Genomic DNA, 22,265 nt, shown 5'->3' on the forward strand with positions numbered 1-22,265 from the left:
GAGAGGTCTGCCGCGCCATGTGGTCTCCTCCGGGGCAGGCGGGAATCGAACTCATACGGAAGCGGCTTTAGATTCTCAATGCTGTGCTTTAACTCGCTGGGCCACCAGAGAGGGCCATGCTTATACTGGTTTTAAGCATAAGTTCATTTAACTGGTGAACATCAGCTCATTAAGTAATTACTGTTACTCCCCATTTTGCAGAGGAAACTGAGGCTTAGAGAGAATAAGTGAGCTGCTCATACATAGTCATTAATAAATAGTGCAGCCAAGTCTGTTTCTCAGTTCTGACAGGTTTCAAAGCGCTTTACTTCTGCTTTGTTGTCTCCCAGATGGACCCTTAATCATCCAGGCAACAGATTGGAACCGACATGTATGGAAATAATTCCATGGCAGTTAGTAAACAGTGTTCTGTGCACTCTACCCTGGCTTTATTTATTTATTAATACCATTTATCCCTGGCATTGTATTCTAGTTTTATTTGCCTACTGACGGTCTCCTTCACTTAAGATGTGAGGTCTGAGAGGGACTCTGCCCTGTCTTTTCACAGCTTTTATTGTATTCTTAGAGAGGCACCTGCACATAGTAGCTGCTTAGCAATTAGTGTAAAATCTGTTAATATTAATAACCATCACATGCATGTCATGTGCCAAGTCCTGGGCATGAATCCGCTTACTTGATCCCAGGACTGTTGTTATCCCAGGCTAACGACCAGATAACAGAGTCTTCAGGTGGGTATGGAATGAGTTTAAGGTTGCCTCTCAGAAGATAAAGAATGAAAACTCTGATGCAAGAACTTTGACTCCGGAAACTAGGTCCTTAAATGCTAAGCTTTACTGCCTTCTGTGAATTAATGAATACTTAAAATAGATTTATATGAACTATAAAAATGTACTTAGTAATGTATTTCAAAGTCTAAGTAGTTTTAGAAAATAAATTTATAAATAAAGAGGCAATATTTTTCTCTTATTAAGAAAGGACAGATAATGATTAAGACAGGTATTTGGAAGAAAATTTTTATTTTAATATACATTTAGGTTACTGGAAGGTACATTGTTGTGGCATCACACTAATCTACTGGTCTATAAATGAGTACTGGATTTTTAAAGGCTAATAAATCTGTCTGATATATATTCCAAACAGTATATTATATTTTACTATTGTTTATCTTCAAAAGATATACCTGCTTCTTATGTACGAAACTATAATAGTAAGCAGATGTTAGTTTTCATCCTAATTTATTTGTTGGTCTAAAAGACTCAATTCAGTGCCTAAGTAATATATGGTAGAGTTTGGAAATGCAGTTGAATTGGAATCTATCTTAAAACAGGTTTCTGTCCTTTAGAACTTTTTCCTAATACTGAACAAATGTCTTGGCTCTTATTTTCTAATTTAGCAGTTTGCCTGAATAGTGAGAGTGAATTGGACCATAAACTTAAGTGCTGGTAGATTTATATTTTAAAGTAAATTATGAACAAGTTACAAATCTGGGGGAACAGTCTTTGACACAAGAAAAGACTTAGAAATCTTTCCAGAGAGAGGCAGAAAGAATAAAATGTTTCAGAATAAAATTTTCCTGATAATTATGTTTATTGATGATAATTAAAATATTAATCAATTTTATGTTCAATTGTTAGCTTTCATTCATTCTATTAATATTTCTAGCTCTATTTTTTTTTATTATTTATTTATGCATACAGAGCTGGAGTATAGGCCAAAGGTGCGGGGCAGTGAGAGACAGAGCAGGGAGCAGAACAGGCAGATGGATGGAATACACTGCTTAGGGAGCAGCGAGCGGGTCAGGAGAGGTCGGCTGCACCATGTGGGTCACCTTCGGGGCCAGGGATCAAACTGGCACTGAAGTGGCTGCGGCTCACTTATAGTGCTGTGTCCTAACCTGTTGGCCACCAGGGAGGGCCGCTCCAAATTTTTAATGATTTCCCTTCTATAACGAGGATAATGGGCTTTCTCCATTCTCAAAGCATTTTTAGAATGCTTAGCTATGAACAAAACACCTTTCGAAAATGAAGATGATGGAGATGTATAAATAACAGATAATGAATTAGAGTGTTGGTTTTGAATTCACTTGCTCTCAATAATTACTAAGTGGCTTTAAATGTGACTTTATGCCTAGATAAAAATTATTTTCTAAGAAAGTGCAGACTAAACTCAGTTCAGTAGGTGTGCTTACTTCAAAGTGCTTACTAGGATATTTGTAGATGCTGATGATAGAAATAAAGGTAGATTTTGGTTCAGGGAGACAAACAGCTGACATAAGAAGTTTGAGTTATTGTGATTTTCTTTCCCTTTTCTGCCATTGACCCACATTTGATCATTTGTATTTTAGTCCTTTTATGCTTGCTCTGTTTTGGTATTAACTCATTATTGGTAGAATTTTGCCACATTCTTTAAGTTTGATTTAGTAGTCTGATTTGTGAATAGACATTTAGATTGACAACAGACAGAAATGCATGCATGAGTGGCTTTGTTATGACAACTCTAAATATTCTCAGTAAGATAACATTTTCTTATTTCCCCCTTAGATTTTTATTTGAAAATTACTCCTCAATTTTGTTTTGTATTTGTAAGTACTGTAAGCTGGTCATGTGACATCTTTGAGGAGGTCTATTGTGATACTAGATAGGATAGAAATAACTGAAATTATTATAATTCTAAGTGGTTAGAATTGAGATAAGATCATTTAATGGAAATTTTTTCTGTGGCCTTTTAAATTATTTTATCTTAGACATGCTAAAACATATGAATATGTATTTGTCTGGGTCTGTATGTGCTTCATACACAGAGTGTGTAAATATACACACATCATCCCTCATGAATATGAAGTACACATATATATGTTTTTTAAAAAGGCAGTAAAACTATTGCATTATTCAGAATCAACAGTACGAAGCTCTTGATATATTTGGGAACTGCTAATTAGGCTTTAGGTTTGCTTTCTCTAACCTGCATTTTATACACACCTGTACATACACACACACACACACATACATATATGTACGTATATAAATATGCCTTTAAAATAGAAGCTCTTGCATCTTGCTGAGGATTAGTAGATGAAAATTTACTTAAATTTAAAGTGACCTTAGCTCAATCAAGAAGCTAAAATTTCCGAGTGCTGAGGAGAACCTACCTTACATTTTTCAGACAGGGGTGTTCAAATACTTGGCGACTGTTAACACACTAGTTTTTGAAACCTTTCTATTTGGTGATTCAGGGTTACAGAAAGCTTGATCACCACTGTTGTTTTAATCTAATGAAACAAATTTAAAATCCAGGCATATGGTTCAATATACAGAATAATGCAGATAAGAATGATTTTAAACCACTAGTAATCACAGTTTACTTTAGTCTAGCATTTATTAGGCTGTTTTTTCTCTTTAAATAAGATGTTTCCAGTGTTACAAAGTTTTCATCATTGTAATTTCAGTTGCTATATAATAACTCACTTGCCACTTACTTTTTTTATAAAACGTTTAAAAATATTTGCTGTTTCTCTTCTAGCTAGTTTATATTAGCATGATTCAACTTTATGCAAATATTATTAGTTTTCTTCACACTTGGTTTTTGTTCTTATATAATTCCTCATGAATATGAATATATATGTAAATATAAATTTTTAACAAGACAATGAGTTACTGCATAATTTCGGAATCAGCAGTAAGAAAGCCCTAGATATATTGGGTAACTGCTCGTTAAATCTTTACATTTCTTTTTCTAACCTGCTGCATTGTTAGTCTGATAACCTTTGTTTCTTTTGCATTTCCGATTGGTAGATGGGAGTAAACATACATACCACATACAATGTGGGATTGAGTTTTGTTTGATACTTAACTCCAAAGATTTATATTAAAAACTGTTCTTGGGCTTCCCTGGTGGTGCAAGGGGTTAAGTCTCAGCAGTGTGAAATTGTCAGCAGCCACTGCAGCATGAGTTTGATACCTGGCCAGGGAGTGACCTATATGGCACAGCAGACCTCTCCTGTCTCCCTGCTGCTCCTCTCAGTGTTTTTCAATGGACCTACCTGCTCTGCTCCCCACTCTGTCTCTGGTGAGTCCTCTCACCCTCTCACACCTCTGGCCTGTACCCTAGCTCTTGTATGCATAAATAAATAAATCTAAAAAAAAAAAAACTGTTATCCTTAAATTATAAATTTAGAGAAACTTTTGTGAAATCTACCTTAGAATCATAACATTTCAAATATTTAGGCATTTATTTATTTATTTATTTTTAGGAGCTGATGTTACTCTTACAGTGTGACAAGCACTATTCTAACTTGGAAAGATTTTTTTTTTAATGAACAGAGATGCTAGACCTTTGAAGTCACAGTATAAATACGCCAGTAGTGCTATGATACCAATTTTCTGTCCCTTGCAATATACATCAGTGTTGTAGTATGCTTGCAAAGTAATGAGACTTGTGAATTGGTCTTGGAGTAGTGTTTCAAACATTACAAGTCTTAATATAACATTGTAATATGGAAATATTTCTTTCTTTCCTACTCTTGAGCATCTTAAAACTCCAAGAGGCTGCAAACTTCAAGCCTTCTCACTCATGTCACTATGTCTCCTTTATCTATATCTTAATCATTTCTCCTGCCATTCAAAGTTATACATAATATTTGTAACTTGTCTTGCCTATAGGATTTTTTATCTTTCATTATGTAGCTTCCCAAGTGAGGGTGTGGCCTAATTTTTCTTTACTATTAGTGTAAAATATAAACCTTTCCAAAATTGAACTCATTTTATCTCTACTTTCAGAGGTCTGTCTGCATTTACTTACTTTTTGGGCTTTTATTCTTACAGTGTTTTGCCTATATAAGTCACCAGGTTAGAGTTAGTATAAAGCACAGAATATACTGAAGTTTGTTGGGGAAAGGGATATTCAAACTTATTAGATATTGTGACTTGTAATAACTTGAAATATATTGCAAAGCGCTTTGCCTCAAATCTAACATTCATAGCCTTAAGCATATTAATCTCTCCATCTCTCTATATACACACATATATATGTATGTATAAATATACAGTATTGTCATATTTCTGAATACTAGTTCCTTTTGTGTTTATCAGTTGTGAGATTTCACCATTAAGCTATAACTATTGTTGCCTCAGTTACAGATTATATTTCTAGTAATAGAGCCCAAGCTCTTATTTAGTTTCTTTAAGACATTTAAAAAATATATCTTTTTTCCCCCTACATTTCACATTTCCTGTCAGCTCTGCTAGGCTCTATTTAGTATCTGGGTAGTGGAGAGATTATGTAGATCCTTCTTTTCTATATCTTCTGAAGAGAAGGAAAAAGGAGACTACTATAAAGCTAAAATGTCGTATCTCTGTAAACACCTGCGTCTTAAAATAATCTTTATTTTTTAATTTTAAGGATAATATTGTGCTATTTATGTCTCTTCTTTGATAACTACTTCTTCAGGAACTCCCCACAGTCCTCCTCCTTCATCAGCTGGCTAAGCAGGAAGGTGCATGGACCATACTCCCGTTGTTACCACAGTACGTTCAACTCGGAATATGTACATTACGGACATCTTTATCTCAACATTGTATTTATATTTATATTTTTCTTATTAAAAAGTGTGATTTTCTGATACTTAATATGGGAAGTAAATTTGAACTGTTTTTTTATGATCACTACCTTAACCAAATGCCTTGATGATTGATTTTTAATTATGAATGGCTTTTCATGAATGGAAAACATAAATATATATTTTATTTCTAAGAGATAAAATGTTTATGTGTTTGATACTTGCATTTTGAAATTATATGAACTGGTTTTATTATGGAAAGAATTAACCTTAAGAACTTGGTAGCTATTTTTATAAGCGATATATTAGCATCTGCCTTTTCTAGAAACTGAAATTACACACTAAAGAAAGATATAGAATCTAGATTTCTTGCCATTAAGTATGTTCTTCATCCATTTCTGGATTATTAGTTTTAAACCTTATTATAAACTCACTTTGTAGCAGTGATTACTATAAACTATTTTCTTTTTTTTTCAGTTTTTCTGTGACATATAGCAGAAATTCATCGTGGATCTTCTTCTGTGAAGAAGAGACAAGAATACAAATTCCAAAACTCTTAAATACACTCAGAAGATATGACCCATCAAAGGTGAATGAATTTTCAATGTCAGTTTTTGTCTTCTAGGGATAATGGTAAAATAATATTTGATTTTGACTCAATCTAAAAAGAAATTCCACTTAATTCAAAATTGAAAGGAAAGAAGCAACACTTGAATATCTGGAAGCAATTTTAAATAATTCTTTTTCAGGTATATAGCTTTAAGAGAGATGGAACTTATAATGAGTCATTTTAAATGAAAAGTAATCTATTTAATTTCTGTTTAGCAGTTTCAGAGAATTTAAAAGCTATATTCTAAGAGTTAAGAAATAAGTATAAGTTGATTATTTCTCTTTATCAGTAATGACCACATATTATGTCATATAAGAAATATTTTTTAGGACCAATTGTGTATCAAGCACTATGGATAGGAGGGTTTAGGACAGATAAATATCCTGGCCTCATGAGTGGTAGAGGGTGAGGGTGGAGCATTAAAAGAGCAGTAACAGGGACCTCCCTGGTGGTACAGCGGGTTAAAGCACAGCACTAAGAAGCTAAAGCCACTTCAGCACAAGTGCGATCCCTGGCCCTGGAGGTGACTCACATGGCATGGCAGACCTCTCCTGACACACCCGCTGCTCTCCTCAGCAGTGTACTTTGTTGATCTGTCTGTTCTGCTCCCCACTCTGTCTCTGGTGAAGCCTCTCACCACCTGTGAGCCTCTGGCCTGCACAAATAACTAAATCTTAAACAACAACAACAAAAAGCAGTAACAGCTAAAAGCAAGGCATCTTCTATATGGGAAACATAAAGTGTAGTAAGAAACAAATAGCTGGGCTTCAGACCTAGTCTGGGAGGTCTGAAAGTGACATTTAACCTGAGTCTTGTAAGATGAGTAGAAGAAGTTAATAGGAGTGAGAATATTCTGAGCAGAGGGAACAATATTTGAGAAAATTGACATGAAAAGAGATGTATCTTGCTTTGGAAGTTCACTGCCACTTTCATATTTTCATATTTTATTTTGTATAGATACAGTCTAGCAAATAGCCTACGTTTACTTCCAAATCCTAGCACTGAGCAGTGTTTAGCACTGATACATAGCCCTCAAAGGTCAGCTTTCCTGCTAGGCTACATTCATAGTCTTAGCAGGTGTGGAAGATTGTGTAAGAGATGTGTTCCCCTTAAGTCAGGATATTCAATTCTCTTGGGAAAGCTTTGCTTACACACTGCTACTCCGTAGAATTCCTTAAACTTGGAATAAATAGAATTGATCCTTTTCAGGTGCCAGCGGACATGTGTGCACCCTCATTCTGATGCTCACTCCAGAACTGAGTCAGATCTTAAAAGGACATGGGGAAGGAAAGGCAGTTTCTGGGTATCTGTGGGTTTACGGATGTACACCCCAAAAGGCCGTGACAGTGGTCATCAGATTGATTTCTCAAACACTGGAAAGTTTGTTATTTAGTAAAACCTCTGGTCTTGATGTTCTTTAAATGTTGGCAGAATCCACTATGATTTGTCTTCATGCTTTTCTGGGAAGTTATAGATAAAATTGAGTGAGAAGGTTGTTAGGCTACAAAAGCAATTCCCTCAAAAGAAAGAAATATGAGCATTTCTCACCCCCTTTCCTCAGATGATGCTAACCAGCATTTATATATATACTTTTTTTTTTGCCATGTTTTATGTAAAACAGTTGTTAGACTTTTATGTTTCCTTTTGACTTGAGAAAAACTCCCAAATCTTTTTTTAGAATGTAGGAGTTCAAATCACCTCTTAGTGTTCGCTTCACCTGGAGATTATTTTTCCATTATCCATAGCTCTAATTCTGTACAGAAGGCAGTGACTCACTCTGCTTTTTAATGAAAATTGGAATGATAAATTTAAAAGTTCAAATCAAGTTCATGAACAGCAAGTACAGTGAGGTAAAATGAACTGTTTCCCCCCTCTTTTCTGAAATCTAGGATGCTTTATTTCTTTTGAAACTAAATTTAGGCAATAAAAATTATCTAATATTGAAGTTAACTCAAACTACTGTATTTTTTCCACACACCATTTGACATTTCAAAAAAAAAGTTTAAGTCAAATCTGGTTTGAGCTTTGGTATAAATAAACTATGTTAAAATAATAATTATATAATGTGCTAGAGATTCAGTTATTTTGCTTGGCTCTGACATTTTTTTCCATCAGCAGCTTCATGTCATTTTTACTAATGCAAATTTATGCTATTATACAATGTATTTGTATGGAAAAATTTAATCTTTATTACAGAGTAATTAATCTCTGTTAAATTGCCTTTCTAGGTGATTTCCATAAATTTCCATATTTTGTTGATGTCTTTCTTTTCCCCCCACTCAATGCTTTTAATATAAGTAAAAGTGTCTTGACTTTTTAATTCTTTATTCCATCTTGTGTTTTTAAACTCTGAATTAAACAGTTTGTGTTCTAAAAACCACATGCACAAAACTCTGTACCAGTTAAATACTATAAAGTTGAAGGGTGATATAAATCACATTTTTTCTTTTTTGAAGCAGAGAATAATAAAATATTACAGTCAGTTATTATCCACAAAAATCTTGAACAGTGGCTTTTCATTAAAGTCTCCAATATCTTACTCACTTACTGGTACTGAGAACTTAAAGATAACAGTGTACAGCAAGCCTATATTCCTCTTCACAATCACATTTTTGGGTGTATATCCAGACCAATTGTGCAGGCAGCTACAGAATAGATGCATAAACCACTTCTACTAGGAATTCTGCACACATAACCCCTGAGCATCCTCCATTAGTAGGAGAACTTTACAGATGAAGACACAAACAGCAGGGCTAACTGTATGCAGCCACCTCCTGCAGACAGGTGAGGTGAGCACCTGTGAACTTTATAGCTCATCCATCTCTTCAGCATTTTTCCAGAATTAAGTAAAATAACAGTAAAGCCACATTACAATGAACCTACCAATCCAAAACAAAGTGCAAAAGACAGAAACCACCTCTCCTACCAGAACCAACCCTTGGTAGATCCTTGTGTTTTCTTACAGTGACACGCGTCCTTGCCATTCACCTGCCTGCGGGCTAACCAAGGGAAAAGAAATGATGGGATCCGGGCCCGTCCTTTGCATTTTTAAATTTTTATTTCATTTTATTTTAAAGATTTATTTTTTTATGCACACAATACTGGGGTACAGTCCAGAGGTGCAGGGGTAATGAGAGGATTGACTAGACACAGAGTGGGGAACAAAACAGGCAGATTGACAAAGTATATTGTTGAGAGGAGCAGCAGGCGGGTCAGGAGAGGTCTGCTGCACCATACGGGTCACCTCCAGTGCTGGGTCTCAAACTCACAGTGAAGTGGCCATCGCTAGCTTTGCAGTGCTGCTCTTTAATCAGCTGTGCCACCATGGAAAGCCAGAATTTTAAAATTTTTAATAGAGGTGGAATGTGGGTGCTGTTAAAGGGTTATTCTAATATACTAAGAGAACAACATTTGTATTATTCTTTTAGTTTTGTCTTGACAATATTTTTTTTTTATGAACCCATTAAGAATACCACTAAGGTTGATGGAGGCATGTTGCTTCCCACAGATTATATATTGATGCTATAGTTTGTATAGTACAATCCCTTGCGAAGATTGAACAACAGTTCTTATATGCTGGAAAATAGCTGAACATTGCCATCAGGAGTTAAGACATAATGTGTTCTACATAAAACTATGTTGGGAGGTATTATAATAGTAAAAAAATAAGTGAGGAAGATACTGAATCATAAGCATTTCACACAAGCATGTGAAATGTGATGATTTTCATATTGGTTAGTGTGTAGTACATTTGTATTACTGATTTAAAAGGAAGATGTTGGATTCTCCTCTCTAAAGGTTGAGGCCATTTATTATTACTATTATTATTATTGTTATTATCTTTCCTTTTATTCAGTGATTTAATGTATCTTTAGAGTATCAAGAAGAAAATCACCCACAAATCTGTGAACCTACACACACCATTACATTATTGGCTTTCACACTGTTGTTGAATTGACCAAAACTAAGATTCTAAGGTTTCTGGGCCACAACCACAAGCCGATGTAGGCTCTTTAAAAAACAGTACGGTTATCCTCCTGCTGTATTTTGTGATGAGAGATGGGGAGTTTGGCGGTGACAGATGGCTAGCAGGGAAAATATATAGAATGTTTAGAAGCTACAGTGCTTGATTTAAGTTATATGTGTCAGTTTCCTTAACTAGAAGATAGTTTCCCTTTAAGCTCTCCTGGACTTGCTTCTTTCATTTAACAAAAACAAGCGAGCACCTATTACATGTGAGTTATTCTGGAGATACAACAAAAAGCAAAATGGGCAAAGTCTCTGTCCACAAGGAGGGTCTATTCTTGTCAAGAGAGATAAGCAGTAAATAAAAAAATAAGTAAAGTGTCAGATGGTAATAATTGCTGTTGAGAAAAACAAAGCAGCTATGAGAAATACAGGGTAGATGGGGCTGGGCTTACTGTCCTGTATGGGGCTAAGGGGCTTCCTTAATGATTGGGTCATGTTTGAGCAAAGTGTCTGAACCAAGGGGGTGAGCCTGCTGCTATTTCACCTTCTGATTTAGTGCTTCCAGTTATCTGTCAAATCGGAACCTCAAGTCAGCAGTTTAAAATTAAACTCTGTCCCTTCTAAATCCTTTCCATCTGAATCTTCCAAATCAGAAACAGCAGCACTGGCGGTCCTGTTGTTCATGGTCATAGAGGGGTTCATCTATTCTCTTCAGCTCCCCGTTGTTCCATCTAGTGAGTCTGGCTCCACAGTATTTCTCTCCTCATCTTTTCTCAGGCTATAATGCTAGCTCTTGTCAGAGTACCATCATCTCTTGCCTTTGCCCTTTTGAGATCCCCCTGGCTGGTGTCCTGGTTTCTAACCAGATCACTTATCACTCATTTGCTCGAACCCTCTAGTGGTTTCCAGTTCTACCTAAGGTAAGGCCATAGGGTAAATAATTTTGTCCCTAGAGATTTTCATCTATCACTTAAGACATTGTATCTCAGATTCTGTGGAAAGTCTATCTCATTTTGCTCCTTTGAAAGAAATGTGTATACATCCCTCCCCTAACTCATATCTACTTTAGAGACTTTTCTCTTCGGTTTTTCAAGCAATATATGCTTGTGCATAGTTTTCTTTGTATTTGTCTATAAATTGGAATTTATAGAACTTCTTGAATCTTTGATTTGATATGTTTCGTCTTTCTTAGAAGATTCTAAGTGTTTCTTCAAATACTGACTTAGTTTCATTCTCCCTACACCTGTTCCGGGTTTTCAACTTTGTTTATTTTATACCTTTTCACTGAAGCCCACATTGCTTTAATGCTATTTTCTTTATTTTCCTCCTGTTTTTGTACATCAATCTGAATATTTTAACGGACTTACCTTACAGAACATTGTCCTCTTTCTATAGTGTCTAATGTTCTCTTGAATTCCTAGCATCAATATTGCCTTTTTTCAGCCTTAGAATTTCCATTTGACTCTTATTTATAGATTCTAGTTATTAATATTTTTATTTTCATAAACATACTCATCAGTTTTTGTTTTTGATAACTCCTCTTTGAATCTCTTTCTATTTCTTACTTCCTGTTTGTTTTTTGTCTAGTCTTGTTTCTTGACATCTTTGGCAATTTTTCACTATTAAAAAATCAAAAAGGCTGTGGATGACATTCTTTTCTAAAAGATGGCTTAATTTTGTGGGCTGTCGACCTCGCTTGAGTAGGCCTGTTTATAGACTGCCCTTGCTCCAGGTCCCAGTCTTCTGGGGAAGCTTGCACTCTAGTGTGGGCTCCTCAGCACTGGGCTGCCAAGGCCTTTGTTCAGCTTTTCAGTCTTTCCTGGTATGTTGCATTATTGTTTGATCATTCTATAGGTTTTGTTTGCCTCAGAGTTGAAGGGAAATTACATATGATGTTTGGGTTCGCTTCTTTGGGATTTCCTTACATCTGTATGTCATACTTGGCAGCTGCCAGCTCCAACCTGTTTCCCCACTCAGCTGGGTTGCAGAAATCCCTAGGGGCTGCACTGGGTTGTGGGCTGTTCTTTGCTCTGGGAAACAGTGGGTAAAAGGAGGTGAGTGGGGTTCCCACGAAGGGGCTTCCTTTTCTCTGGGACATTAGCCCTCCTATCCTGTCTGCCTTTGTTGATTTCTGATAGTCTTTGCTTCTTTTCACTGCCACCAAAAACCCACCCAGGTCTGTTTCCTGCCTCTTTCATGCCCATGTTTCCCCACACCCAGCCCCCTGGACATGCTTTTCATTGAATGTTTCAAGCACTTTTCTATCTAGGGGACTTTGTACTGACTGCCTGGAATGCTCTGCCCAGATTTGAGCACACATTACTGGGCCCCTTATATTCCTTCCTCTCAGTTCAGTTGTTCCCTCAGATAAATTTCCTCTTTCTGGGGTAGTACCCCAGTCATATGTGTTTCCACCAGCACATTGCTATCACTATCTGCACTCATTATTTGCTTATTTTCTGCATCCCCAATACTGCATAAACTATGTTCCTGCCTCATATGGGATAATGTGGAGTAATGTGTTAAATGTAAATTGATAACATTAGTGTTAATAGATTGAATGAATAAGTGAATAAAATGGGCATTTATTTTTTAAGGAATTTTTCAAATTCTTTACGAACCTCAATGGGACATATAGAAACACTGTTTTCTTTGTCTTAAGTCTTTGCTGTGGGGTATTCTATAAAATACCATTGTTATATATTACTAACGTTTTTTTTTATTCTGATGACCTGATAAATTACTTACTTTATTTACAGAGATTGTGAGATATGTATTATCATATGGCTATTATATTTCTCTTAAAATTCTTTTAATTATGTGATCTGTGTTCATTATCCGTCACTCTGGTTATTTAATTAGCTAAAACTAATGCTATAGCTTTGTTTTTCTACTTACATGAAGTGGCTTTTTTTTAAAAAATGATATTTTATATCTTTATTTAACAGGAATGGTTTTTAGGAAAAGCATTATATGATGAAGAATCTACAATAATTCACCATTATGCCTTTTCTGAAAATCCAACAGTTTTTAAGTACCCAGACTTTGCTGCTGGCTGGGCCCTTAGTATTCCACTTGTAAACAGGTATGGATTTACTTGAATTTTTTGTGGTGGATTTCTGGATCAACTTTTATTCTGCTTAGTATTGTAACTAATGGAATACCGAAGCTTTCAGCCAGAGGCAGCATGTGGGAGAGTGGAGAGGCCAAGAGCAGCGGCTCTGTGCCTGCAAGTTCTTGCTTCTGTTTCATCACTTACTAGTCTTCCGAGACTAATCACTGAGCCTCTGTACGTCCTTTTACTCACCTGTAAGATAAGAGGAATAGTAAATTGTGAGACTAATGTAGAACACATACATTTTCCGAGAACTGGGCCCAGGAAGTGTTACTATTATAGTGCACCTGGTTAGCTATGGGCATGATTTTGATGTCAGTAAGGAAATGAGTTAGTAACATGTGGAGGGTTGCATCTGATGACTGGTTATCTGTGTGGCTATTTATATTTCAACATGATTCAGGCAAGGCAACAGCTACAAAAGACACTGCAGGTAATCATACCTGCTCCTTAGTGTAGAAACATAATCATGCTTTGTTAGATGTGAAATGTGAAGATAACTAAATTGCAATTCAGAATCGGTTGTTGATGGGCCGCCATAGTCCAAATGCTTCAGGTTAGTTATTGTATATGTTTGTTCTTTAGGGAATTAAAAGTTGGTAAGGCAGTTGTGGCCTTCAAGATGTTATTTATTACCTGGTGTCCTGTTCCAAGGACTGGAGTCTTGAGAACCTTTTTGAGCCCCTCGTAAATATAAAGGCAGTAGATATTTGTGGCTCATCAAAACTTCATGATTACTCCCTTCACATTTGAAAGTTGTTTGCAATGTGATATCCTCCTTCCAAAATAGAATCATCATAATAACAGCAAGAAACCCTATTCATCTTGCTTTCCTTGCTACTTGGAGCCACCATGGGATGTAAGTCCATCAGCTCAAAGCCCTGAGGAATGTTATTTTGGGGAACTGAGTTGTATAGGGAAGGAGACCATGATTGGGAGTCCATAGCTTTAGAGGCCGTGGCAGAAGATGGGGCTCTTGGGGAATGGTAGTTGAGACTTTGGCTTCCTGATGTAGCCACTCCTAAGGAGCAGAGCTCCTTGATCACCCATTTCTGTGGTACAGTTCTGCTCATGGTTGTTGGAATCTCAGCCTCAGCACTCCTTATTTAGACTATTGAGCAATTCTGTGGGCCACTATATGCTTTGATGAATTCACGTTGTACTTAACGTGACCAGAGTAGATTCTGTGTCTCTAGCTGAGAATCTTGATCCAGGGGCAAAAGCTGAGACTGTTTGGCATGGATGCCTTGCTTCCACCCTGGAGCAGGCTTGCCTAGGAGGACTGCCACATGTTCCAGCAGGAAGTAGGAGTTGTCTGCTCCCTTCTGCGGGTTTCCCCAGCTCTGCTTTCTGAGGAGCCAAGGGTATATGTTCTACCTCAGCAGCCCAGAATGATATTTATTCTCAAATTAATTAGGTTTGGGTTTGCTGCAGTTTGAATACCAGGAGCTCCCGAGATATACTTTCTAGCTGTCTAATTGGTTTTTTTTTAACTATTATTATTATTTAATTTTTCTTTATTTTATAAATACTTTTTTTTTTGCATTATGCTTTCATTTATTTATTTTCTCATCTCAGTTGTAATCCCCGTGGACTTCCTACCACCGCTTCACCCATGTGCCATCACCGTAGTCCCATGTGCTCTTCCCACCCCGGTTTTGATCTTTTCCCCCTCTCCTCATTGGTAGAATGTCTCTGGTTTATAGTTGTTAGCTGATGTTCTTTTTACTTTATTACAATTTATATTATTATATACATATATATATATGATATATATGTGTGTGTGTTTATGTATACATATATGTATATATATATTTTTTCTGATTCTTTACCTTCCAGTATTTTTCTTTTTCTCTCTGGCTTATTTCACTAAGCATGATCTTTTCCATGTTACCGCAAATGGCACGGTTTCTCAAACTGCTAAAAATGGAGCTACTCATAGGTATCTACCAAAAGGACACAAAAACAATAATTCAAAAGGACACCTGCACCCCTATGTTTATTGTTCCCTATTTACAATAGGGAAGATATAGAATCAACCCAATTGCCCAAAAATAGATGACTGGATCAAGAAGATGTGTTATATATACATAACAGAATATTACTCAGTAATCAAAAAAGGCAAACTAGCTGTTTATCTTAGGACCAGTGCAGTTAACCTTTGTTTTAGCCTGGACTCTTTAGAAGTCATAATATCCCAGACCCGGTTGCAGTGCCTGGTCTTCAGTTGCTGTTCTTGGTCTCCTTGTTGCTGTCTTCCAACCCACAGCAACAGGAGGCTTCCTCTAGTCCTTCCTCATTCACTTTCCTTTGCATCATAACATGGAATTATTTGGGCTAACTTCACCACAGAAGTTCCATGTAACTGTGGTTTCTTTGACTTGGGGGTTATAAACTCTTCATGATTCTACTTCTTGCCCTTTTCATAGAAAACCAAGTCCCTTGAGAGGAAATAGTAGAACTATATGGCCTATAAAGGTCTCTGAGTGCAGAATATGCCTTCTTCCTGTAGACTTATATAGACCTGACACAGCAGGTCTGGGAAACAAGCCATTTCTCTGGAGCCATTATAACCTCCTTCCTCCATCTCTCCCATCTGACACAGAAGGCCTCTCATTCTGCAAATCCTGGTAGTCTAGAGAATTCCATCTTCCTTTTTTTTAAAGATTTACTTATGCATACAGAATTGGGGTACAGGCCAGAGGTACAGTGGCGGTGAGAGGATTCACCAGAGACAGAGTGGGTAGTGGAACAGGCAGATCAACGAAGTACACTGCTGAGGGGAGCAGCAGGTAGGTCAGGAGAGGTCTGCCACGCTGTGTGGATCACCTCCAAGGCTGGGGATTGAACTCATGCTGAAGTAGCTTTAGCTTCTTAGTACTGTGCTTTAACCCGCAGCGCCACCAGGGAGGGCCCCATCTTCCTTCTTACCATTACAATGTCCCCATCTGGCAAGGACCTTCTTGGAAATCTTTTGATGTTGAATTCTATTTAGCTTTTATTGAGTTAGGTGTAAGGTGCTGATTATTGCTTCCCTTTTACTTATTTTTCATTCAAGTGGTTGAAAGTGTTCTGTCATGAATATGTCTTTGACTCGTAATGGCCTCTTTTAGGATAGTGTAGCTCAGCTCTTAGTTCTTGGAATGCTAGCATCAAAACATGACCTGTTTTATATGACCTTTTGGGTCTATGAATTCTTTCTCTGGCTTAACTGCTCGTCATGTCCAGGCAGCCAGGGTCTTGGTAACTTCTTCTGGCTCTTGCTTATACTCATCTTTTAAGTGTCTCATGCTTACCATGTGACTAACAGTCAGGGGCTTTGTGAACTAGGGCTCAAGTTCTTCATTAGCCAACATATTAGTCTTGTTAAGGGGACATTTGTGATGATTACCTGGCATTTTGTAGTGGTTGTCCCACAGTTCCCATGATTCTCCTTCTTGTCATGTTTATGAGACTATTACAAACCTCTGTGGACAAGTGCCAGCTTCCTCCCTTTCTGGTCAACTCTAATGCAGTTTTCTGAGATATGGAAGGAAACGGGGCCTGCGTCATTATAATGTGGGTGTGTTGGGAGGCTAGTACATGTTCAGAAAGTTCCTGGCCCTTCCATGATAACTCTACAGTGACAGAGGAATGACACCAGTTAACCTGCACTCACTGTCAGCACAACAGTAAACAATGACCAACAAACTATAGAAAATTTGTTAGTTAATATTTATGGCCTCCTCTTTGTTTACCTTTCCTTTCTTCTGCCAGCAAAAATAAAAGAAAAATTCACCTCTGACTTACTCCCCAATTCTTGTATACATAAATAAAAATAAATATTAAATAAATAAAAATAAATTTTATCCTAGATCATATTTCCATTTTATCATGGTATAGACAAAAATAAAACAAACAAAAAGATATACCCTGTCTATTGTAGCAACTATCTTGTGGTTAAGATAGATGTAGGATGACTTTCTATTAGAAGATTCTCATTCTTTATGAAATTAGTATATTGTACTTTGAACCTAATGCCTAGTGTATCCATTACCCCATCAGTTGCAAAATTGGATCATTCCAGCTGAATTTGTCCAGTTCTAAATCTAAAGTGCTGACTTTATTTCCTTCTTTTATTAGGAACTAGATCAGTTAATGTGGATGCAAATAGCAGAAAATTATTCAGATTGGATTAAAGGAATAAAGTTGCTATAATTGGACAGTGATGCCTGTGGTTGGTTGATGCAGGAGTTCAACAATGTGTTAAGGACCCTGGTTCTCTTTGTCTTTAACGCTACCAGTTTATCCTAATCTGGTTCCCTATGTGGCTTCAAGACAGTAAGGGCTACACATTTCGTATTTATGCCCGGCAGTAGACCATGGATTGTAATGCCCCTTGGTTGGTGAATGGATCAAGATTTGTCTATTTACCCTACAGGATACTGTTTAGCAGTAATGAGAGATGAAATGTTGCCATTTATGTCAAAATGAAGGGAGCTTGAGGGAACTGTGTAGTAAAGAATGACAAAGGACAATTACTGAACATTTATATAGTAGACAGTTAGAAAAAATGCTGACAAAAGCCTGTAGACATCACTAAAGAAAGTGAGGGTTCTTTTTCTCTTTCAGAAAAAGAGAAAATAAACCATGGATGTAAGTGCTTCTGCTCAGTCTCAGTTGGATCTTGTTCAGACAAAGTTGGTTGATCCAACTTTAGCTAAATACCAACTCTGCACTATTAGCAGTTGCCAGGAATTCAGTGCTTTGGTTGGAATTAAAGTAATTCTGACAGGGCCTCTTGGTGGCTCACGGGTTCAAGTCTCAGTACTATCAAGCTATCACCAGCCACTGCAGCATGAGTTTGATCCCCAAGAGAGGTGATCCACATGGAGCAGCAGACCTCTTCTGCCTGCCTGCTGCTCCCCTCCGCAGTGTACTTCAGTAGATCTGCCTGTTCCTCTTCCCGCTCTGTCTCTGGTGAATCCACTCACTCCCTGCACCTCTGATCTACACCCCAATTCTTGTATACATAAATAAATAAATAAAAATAAATCTTAAAAAAATATTAAAAACAAAAACAAAGTAATTCTGACTGTGGCCATATAAATTGTTAGGCTGGATAATTAATGTAATCGCGCTTCCCTCAGGAAGAAAGAAAAGGTAGCTCTTTGTTACAGCCAACAATGCCCACTACCGGATAGTTAACTCCTTTTTGTCCTTTTCTTGACTTTATTGCAAATAGGGCAACAATTTATAAGTCATTAAGTATTTCATCTTAGGCCACCAAGGAAAATGGTTAGTTAATGATGTTTCATGACTTGTACTTTCTTAGACTGCTACCCCACCAAAAATACCATTTGGCCTTAGAATCCACATCATTGTGTTTTAAATTAATACTGCCAATAATACCTGGTGATTCATTTATGTGGTCTTCTAACAGTAACATCAATAAAAAAATACATATGTCTTTGAAGAAACTCATTAATTTTCAGTAAGATGGTTTCTTCTAATATGAGTTATCACAGAACAATTAAGATGATTTCTTCTAATATGAGTTATCACAGAACAGTTACTGGTTTTCTAGGCTTTCTTCAATATCTTGTCCTGCCACCTGATTCAAGTAGCATTAGAACTGTCAGCTAGGAAGCTTCCTTACTAAGGAGTTGAAAAGGCCTATGTCTTTTACATATCTCCAGACTGGTTATGTAATTAAAATAGGGTTTTTGGTGACATGAATTAATGCCTTTGTAAAATTAGGAGAGCTATTAAAATGTCATATTTACAAGGGCCTGAATATTTAATGAGGATATATTTTATCTAAAATAGGAATATTGTGCCTTCATTTTTTGGCATTGTTAGTTATGAAATTAGTATTCGAAGAACTAGTGCTCTTTTGCATGGTGCATAAAGGAAAGAAGCCTACTAGGAGTTCCCAGCACTAGGAGTTCCTTCTGAAGTCGGTGAATGCTATGCACACTTTGAACTTGACACACTGGTAGTTGGCTTAGACTCTAGTGTTACATGAGGCCAAATCTTCAACAGGAAGTCCGTGATACTGAGGTAGCTCTCCTTGGTTATGGTAGACTCCCAGGCAGCTAGAAGTAGGCCCATAAAAACATAAATGGGCATGCTTATTTGTCCTCTAACCAGTCATTGTCCCGCTCAAAGAAATTCTATCAGCAGTCTTCCTTTTTCTTTCAGAGGATTCACCCAAAGAAAGGCTTTTAAAAATCAAAAAGTAGAGGGTGTGTTTACAGTAACAATGAAAAGGTGTTTATTACCTGTTCTTTGGAAGGAGTCTGTGACACCTGGCCACCCAACAGAGGGTGTCACCGGCCACTAGATTCGTGTCCAGGTCTGTGACAGTCAGCCCTGGCATGATGTTGTCTTTGGAATCTGAGTGTGGTCTGATGAGATGTTGAAGGCATTTGGCATGAGTCCAAATACCAAAGATCCCTTAATACAGTTTATTTATAATAAACAGCCCCCACAAAGCAGAATTCTAATTGTGTATGACCCCACTTGCCAGGGCAGACTTTTTTCCCTTAACACATATGGAGAATGTATCTGTGAAGGCTGTGTCTGGGTATCCTTGCCCACTCCTATGTATAAACTTGTGGGCAGGTGCCAGCAGGAGGATGACAGAGATTACATGGGGCTTCTTGGGTGGTTGTCTGCCACCAAACTATGTGAATGTCAGCTGGCAGACAATGCTTTGTACTATTTGTTTATAAATGAATTTATAACTTGTGTCCTCCTCCTTTATCTTTCCTCTAATTAGAATAAATTTTAAAGAAAATTTTTGTGGTTCAACCATGTAAGAAGTTCAGTAAAGATTTTTGAAACGTATTGCTACTTTTTAAAATCACTATTATTTCTTTGTAGCTAAAAAGTATTACTAGGAGGTTTGTAATTAAAACTACTGGCCTAGTTTCCAGGCCTGAAACAAATATGTGATTCTGTGGTACTGGATTGTCTTAGTGAGTAGGTGATTCTACCTCACTCAGCTTTGAAGCCAGGACTCTTGCTCAGTCCATTGAGGCTGGTCACTGAGTGCTCATTTTAGTCAGGTACTCTTGGGTGGGGCTGACAGCACTTAGGTGAGCTAGAGACAGCAGATTGTGGTGTGTGGTAAAGCTAATGGAGTGTGCTTCTGTCTGGGAGCAAAAGCACTTTCCATTATGCTGGTGGGCAAGTCTGAAAAGTCACCGAGAAGGTGCTCTTGAATTTGGTCTTGAAGAAAATTGTGCCAAGTACAGGTATTTATTACCCAACATATCGGGCAGTTGAGGGGCAGAGAGCCGCAGGCAGGGGCGCACTCTGGAATGACAGGTTGTGCCGAGGAGGAACTGGGCATGGTGGTGGGATTGCTGGGGCTTCCAGGTTGGCTTTGCTTTGGGGCTTTGCTCTGTCTTGAAAGGAGCCATTAAAGACAATGACTGAAGTCAAATTGTTATTCTTCCCTGAAGTCACATGTATATCTCCCTAAATTCTCTACCAAATGGCGACTCACTGTGTTATTAAGAGTATGACACTGAAGATTAGCAACTTTTGTTTTCTGTCATGTACCCCTTTTTTTCTTTTCTATTATTATTTAGTGTGAGAACTACCAGGAGTCAAACTACATGGACTTAAAAAAAAAAGTGTTTTGCTTATTATATTGTATTTTTATAATCTGTTATTTGCCAGATGGTGAAGTCATGAATGCTACTTTGCAACCAGTCTTGTGTTCATTTCCTGGTCAAAAATAATTGTATTTTATAATTCTTTGCCTCAAGGAAATTCAACTCTTATTTTTCTGTTAAAATTTGGATTTTTATCTATTTTCAACATTAGAAAATTTCAAGAATGTGTTATACTTGTTTGAGCATTATTCTGGTTAAGAAATCTCAAGATGTATCTTTTCTAGGCTTACGAAGAGATTGAAGAGTGACTCCCTCAAATCTGACTTTACGATAGATTTAAAACATGAGGTATGGTCCTGGTTGGTCTGGGTAAAAATTTTAGTATTCAAACATTCATGTCTTGTGATGTTGGTGATTCTCAACAGTGCGAACCCTCTCCCCCATGTACCCATCTTCCCCCCACTAAGGTACCAGTGGTTTTGGTTTCAAAATCTCAGAGGCGGTTTGGACATCATTGCCCCTCTCCATCTAGCTTTGAAATCCCATCTTTATGGGGGCTTGCTGTTGAACACACCCCACCCGGGTGGGTCACAGACTTTATTCTTTTAACTCCCAATCAGAACTCAGTATCACCATTAGCTGATACTCCCTGGGGAAACCTGCTCTTGGTGCCTGTTCACTCCAGGTCTTACTTTTGCATTTTGGTCTCATGAGTGCCACACTTTTGTGTCAGTTTAGCAGTATGTTAAAAGTGATTTTAAAGATATTTAAATCCAGCATTTTTAGGTGTTTTCAGCAAGCTGGTCATCCATGGTGTGTAATTATCGTACTGCAGGGAACCAGTCGAGATACTTTCTTTCATTTTTCCCTGTGATGCTTTAGAATTCCTAAAATAGCTTCCCTAAAGTTGCTTATGACAACTTGGGCATTTTTTTTGGAGATCAGAATAGTGGTTTTTCAGTAAATTGTTTATTGCTAATAAGAGATTAAATTGATCTACATGGAAATAACTGTTTTTGTAAGTAAAGAAAGCAGTTGAATATTGACAATTTGAGGTTCAGTCAGACAGTCAGACACTCTCTACAGAAGGCGTGGTCTGCTCTCCTTCATATTTCATCCTCCTGCTTTGCGGTGTGGGCTGAGTTCTCATTGCCATCTCCTGTTGTGTGACAGATTGCCCTCTACATCTGGGACAAAGGCACTGGCCCTCCCCTTACTCCAGTGTCTGAGTTTTGTACAGATGCTGTGGATGCCTCCTGTGCTACAACATTTCACTCCTTTCTACCACTTTGTGTAAGTAATCGATGGAAAACTTACTTGCATATCAAGGACAATTGGCATGCTGTAAGTAATGTTGATTTAGTTCTTTATATACTAAAAAAAAAATCAGCATTTGTTATGTGCCAGGTA

At 37.3% G+C, this 22,265-nt stretch overlaps 1 protein-coding gene across 1 annotated transcript in view; it reads left to right on the plus strand.

Annotated features, from left to right (window-relative positions):
* B3GLCT (beta 3-glucosyltransferase) overlaps window positions 1-22,265 on the plus strand; it is a 103,782-nt gene that overhangs the window by 42,631 nt on the left and 38,886 nt on the right. Inside the window, exons 5-9 of the mRNA XM_012723141.1 lie at window positions 5,446-5,522; window positions 6,032-6,143; window positions 13,082-13,218; window positions 21,140-21,203; window positions 22,029-22,148. Of these exons, the coding sequence (XP_012578595.1) occupies window positions 5,446-5,522; window positions 6,032-6,143; window positions 13,082-13,218; window positions 21,140-21,203; window positions 22,029-22,148 (510 nt within the window). The remainder of the gene's footprint in view (window positions 1-5,445; window positions 5,523-6,031; window positions 6,144-13,081; window positions 13,219-21,139; window positions 21,204-22,028; window positions 22,149-22,265) is intronic.

This window comes from Condylura cristata, unplaced genomic scaffold (assembly GCF_000260355.1).
Source record: "Condylura cristata isolate star-nosed mole 26May11 unplaced genomic scaffold, ConCri1.0 scaffold00010, whole genome shotgun sequence".
NCBI lineage: Eukaryota > Metazoa > Chordata > Mammalia > Eulipotyphla > Talpidae > Condylura > Condylura cristata.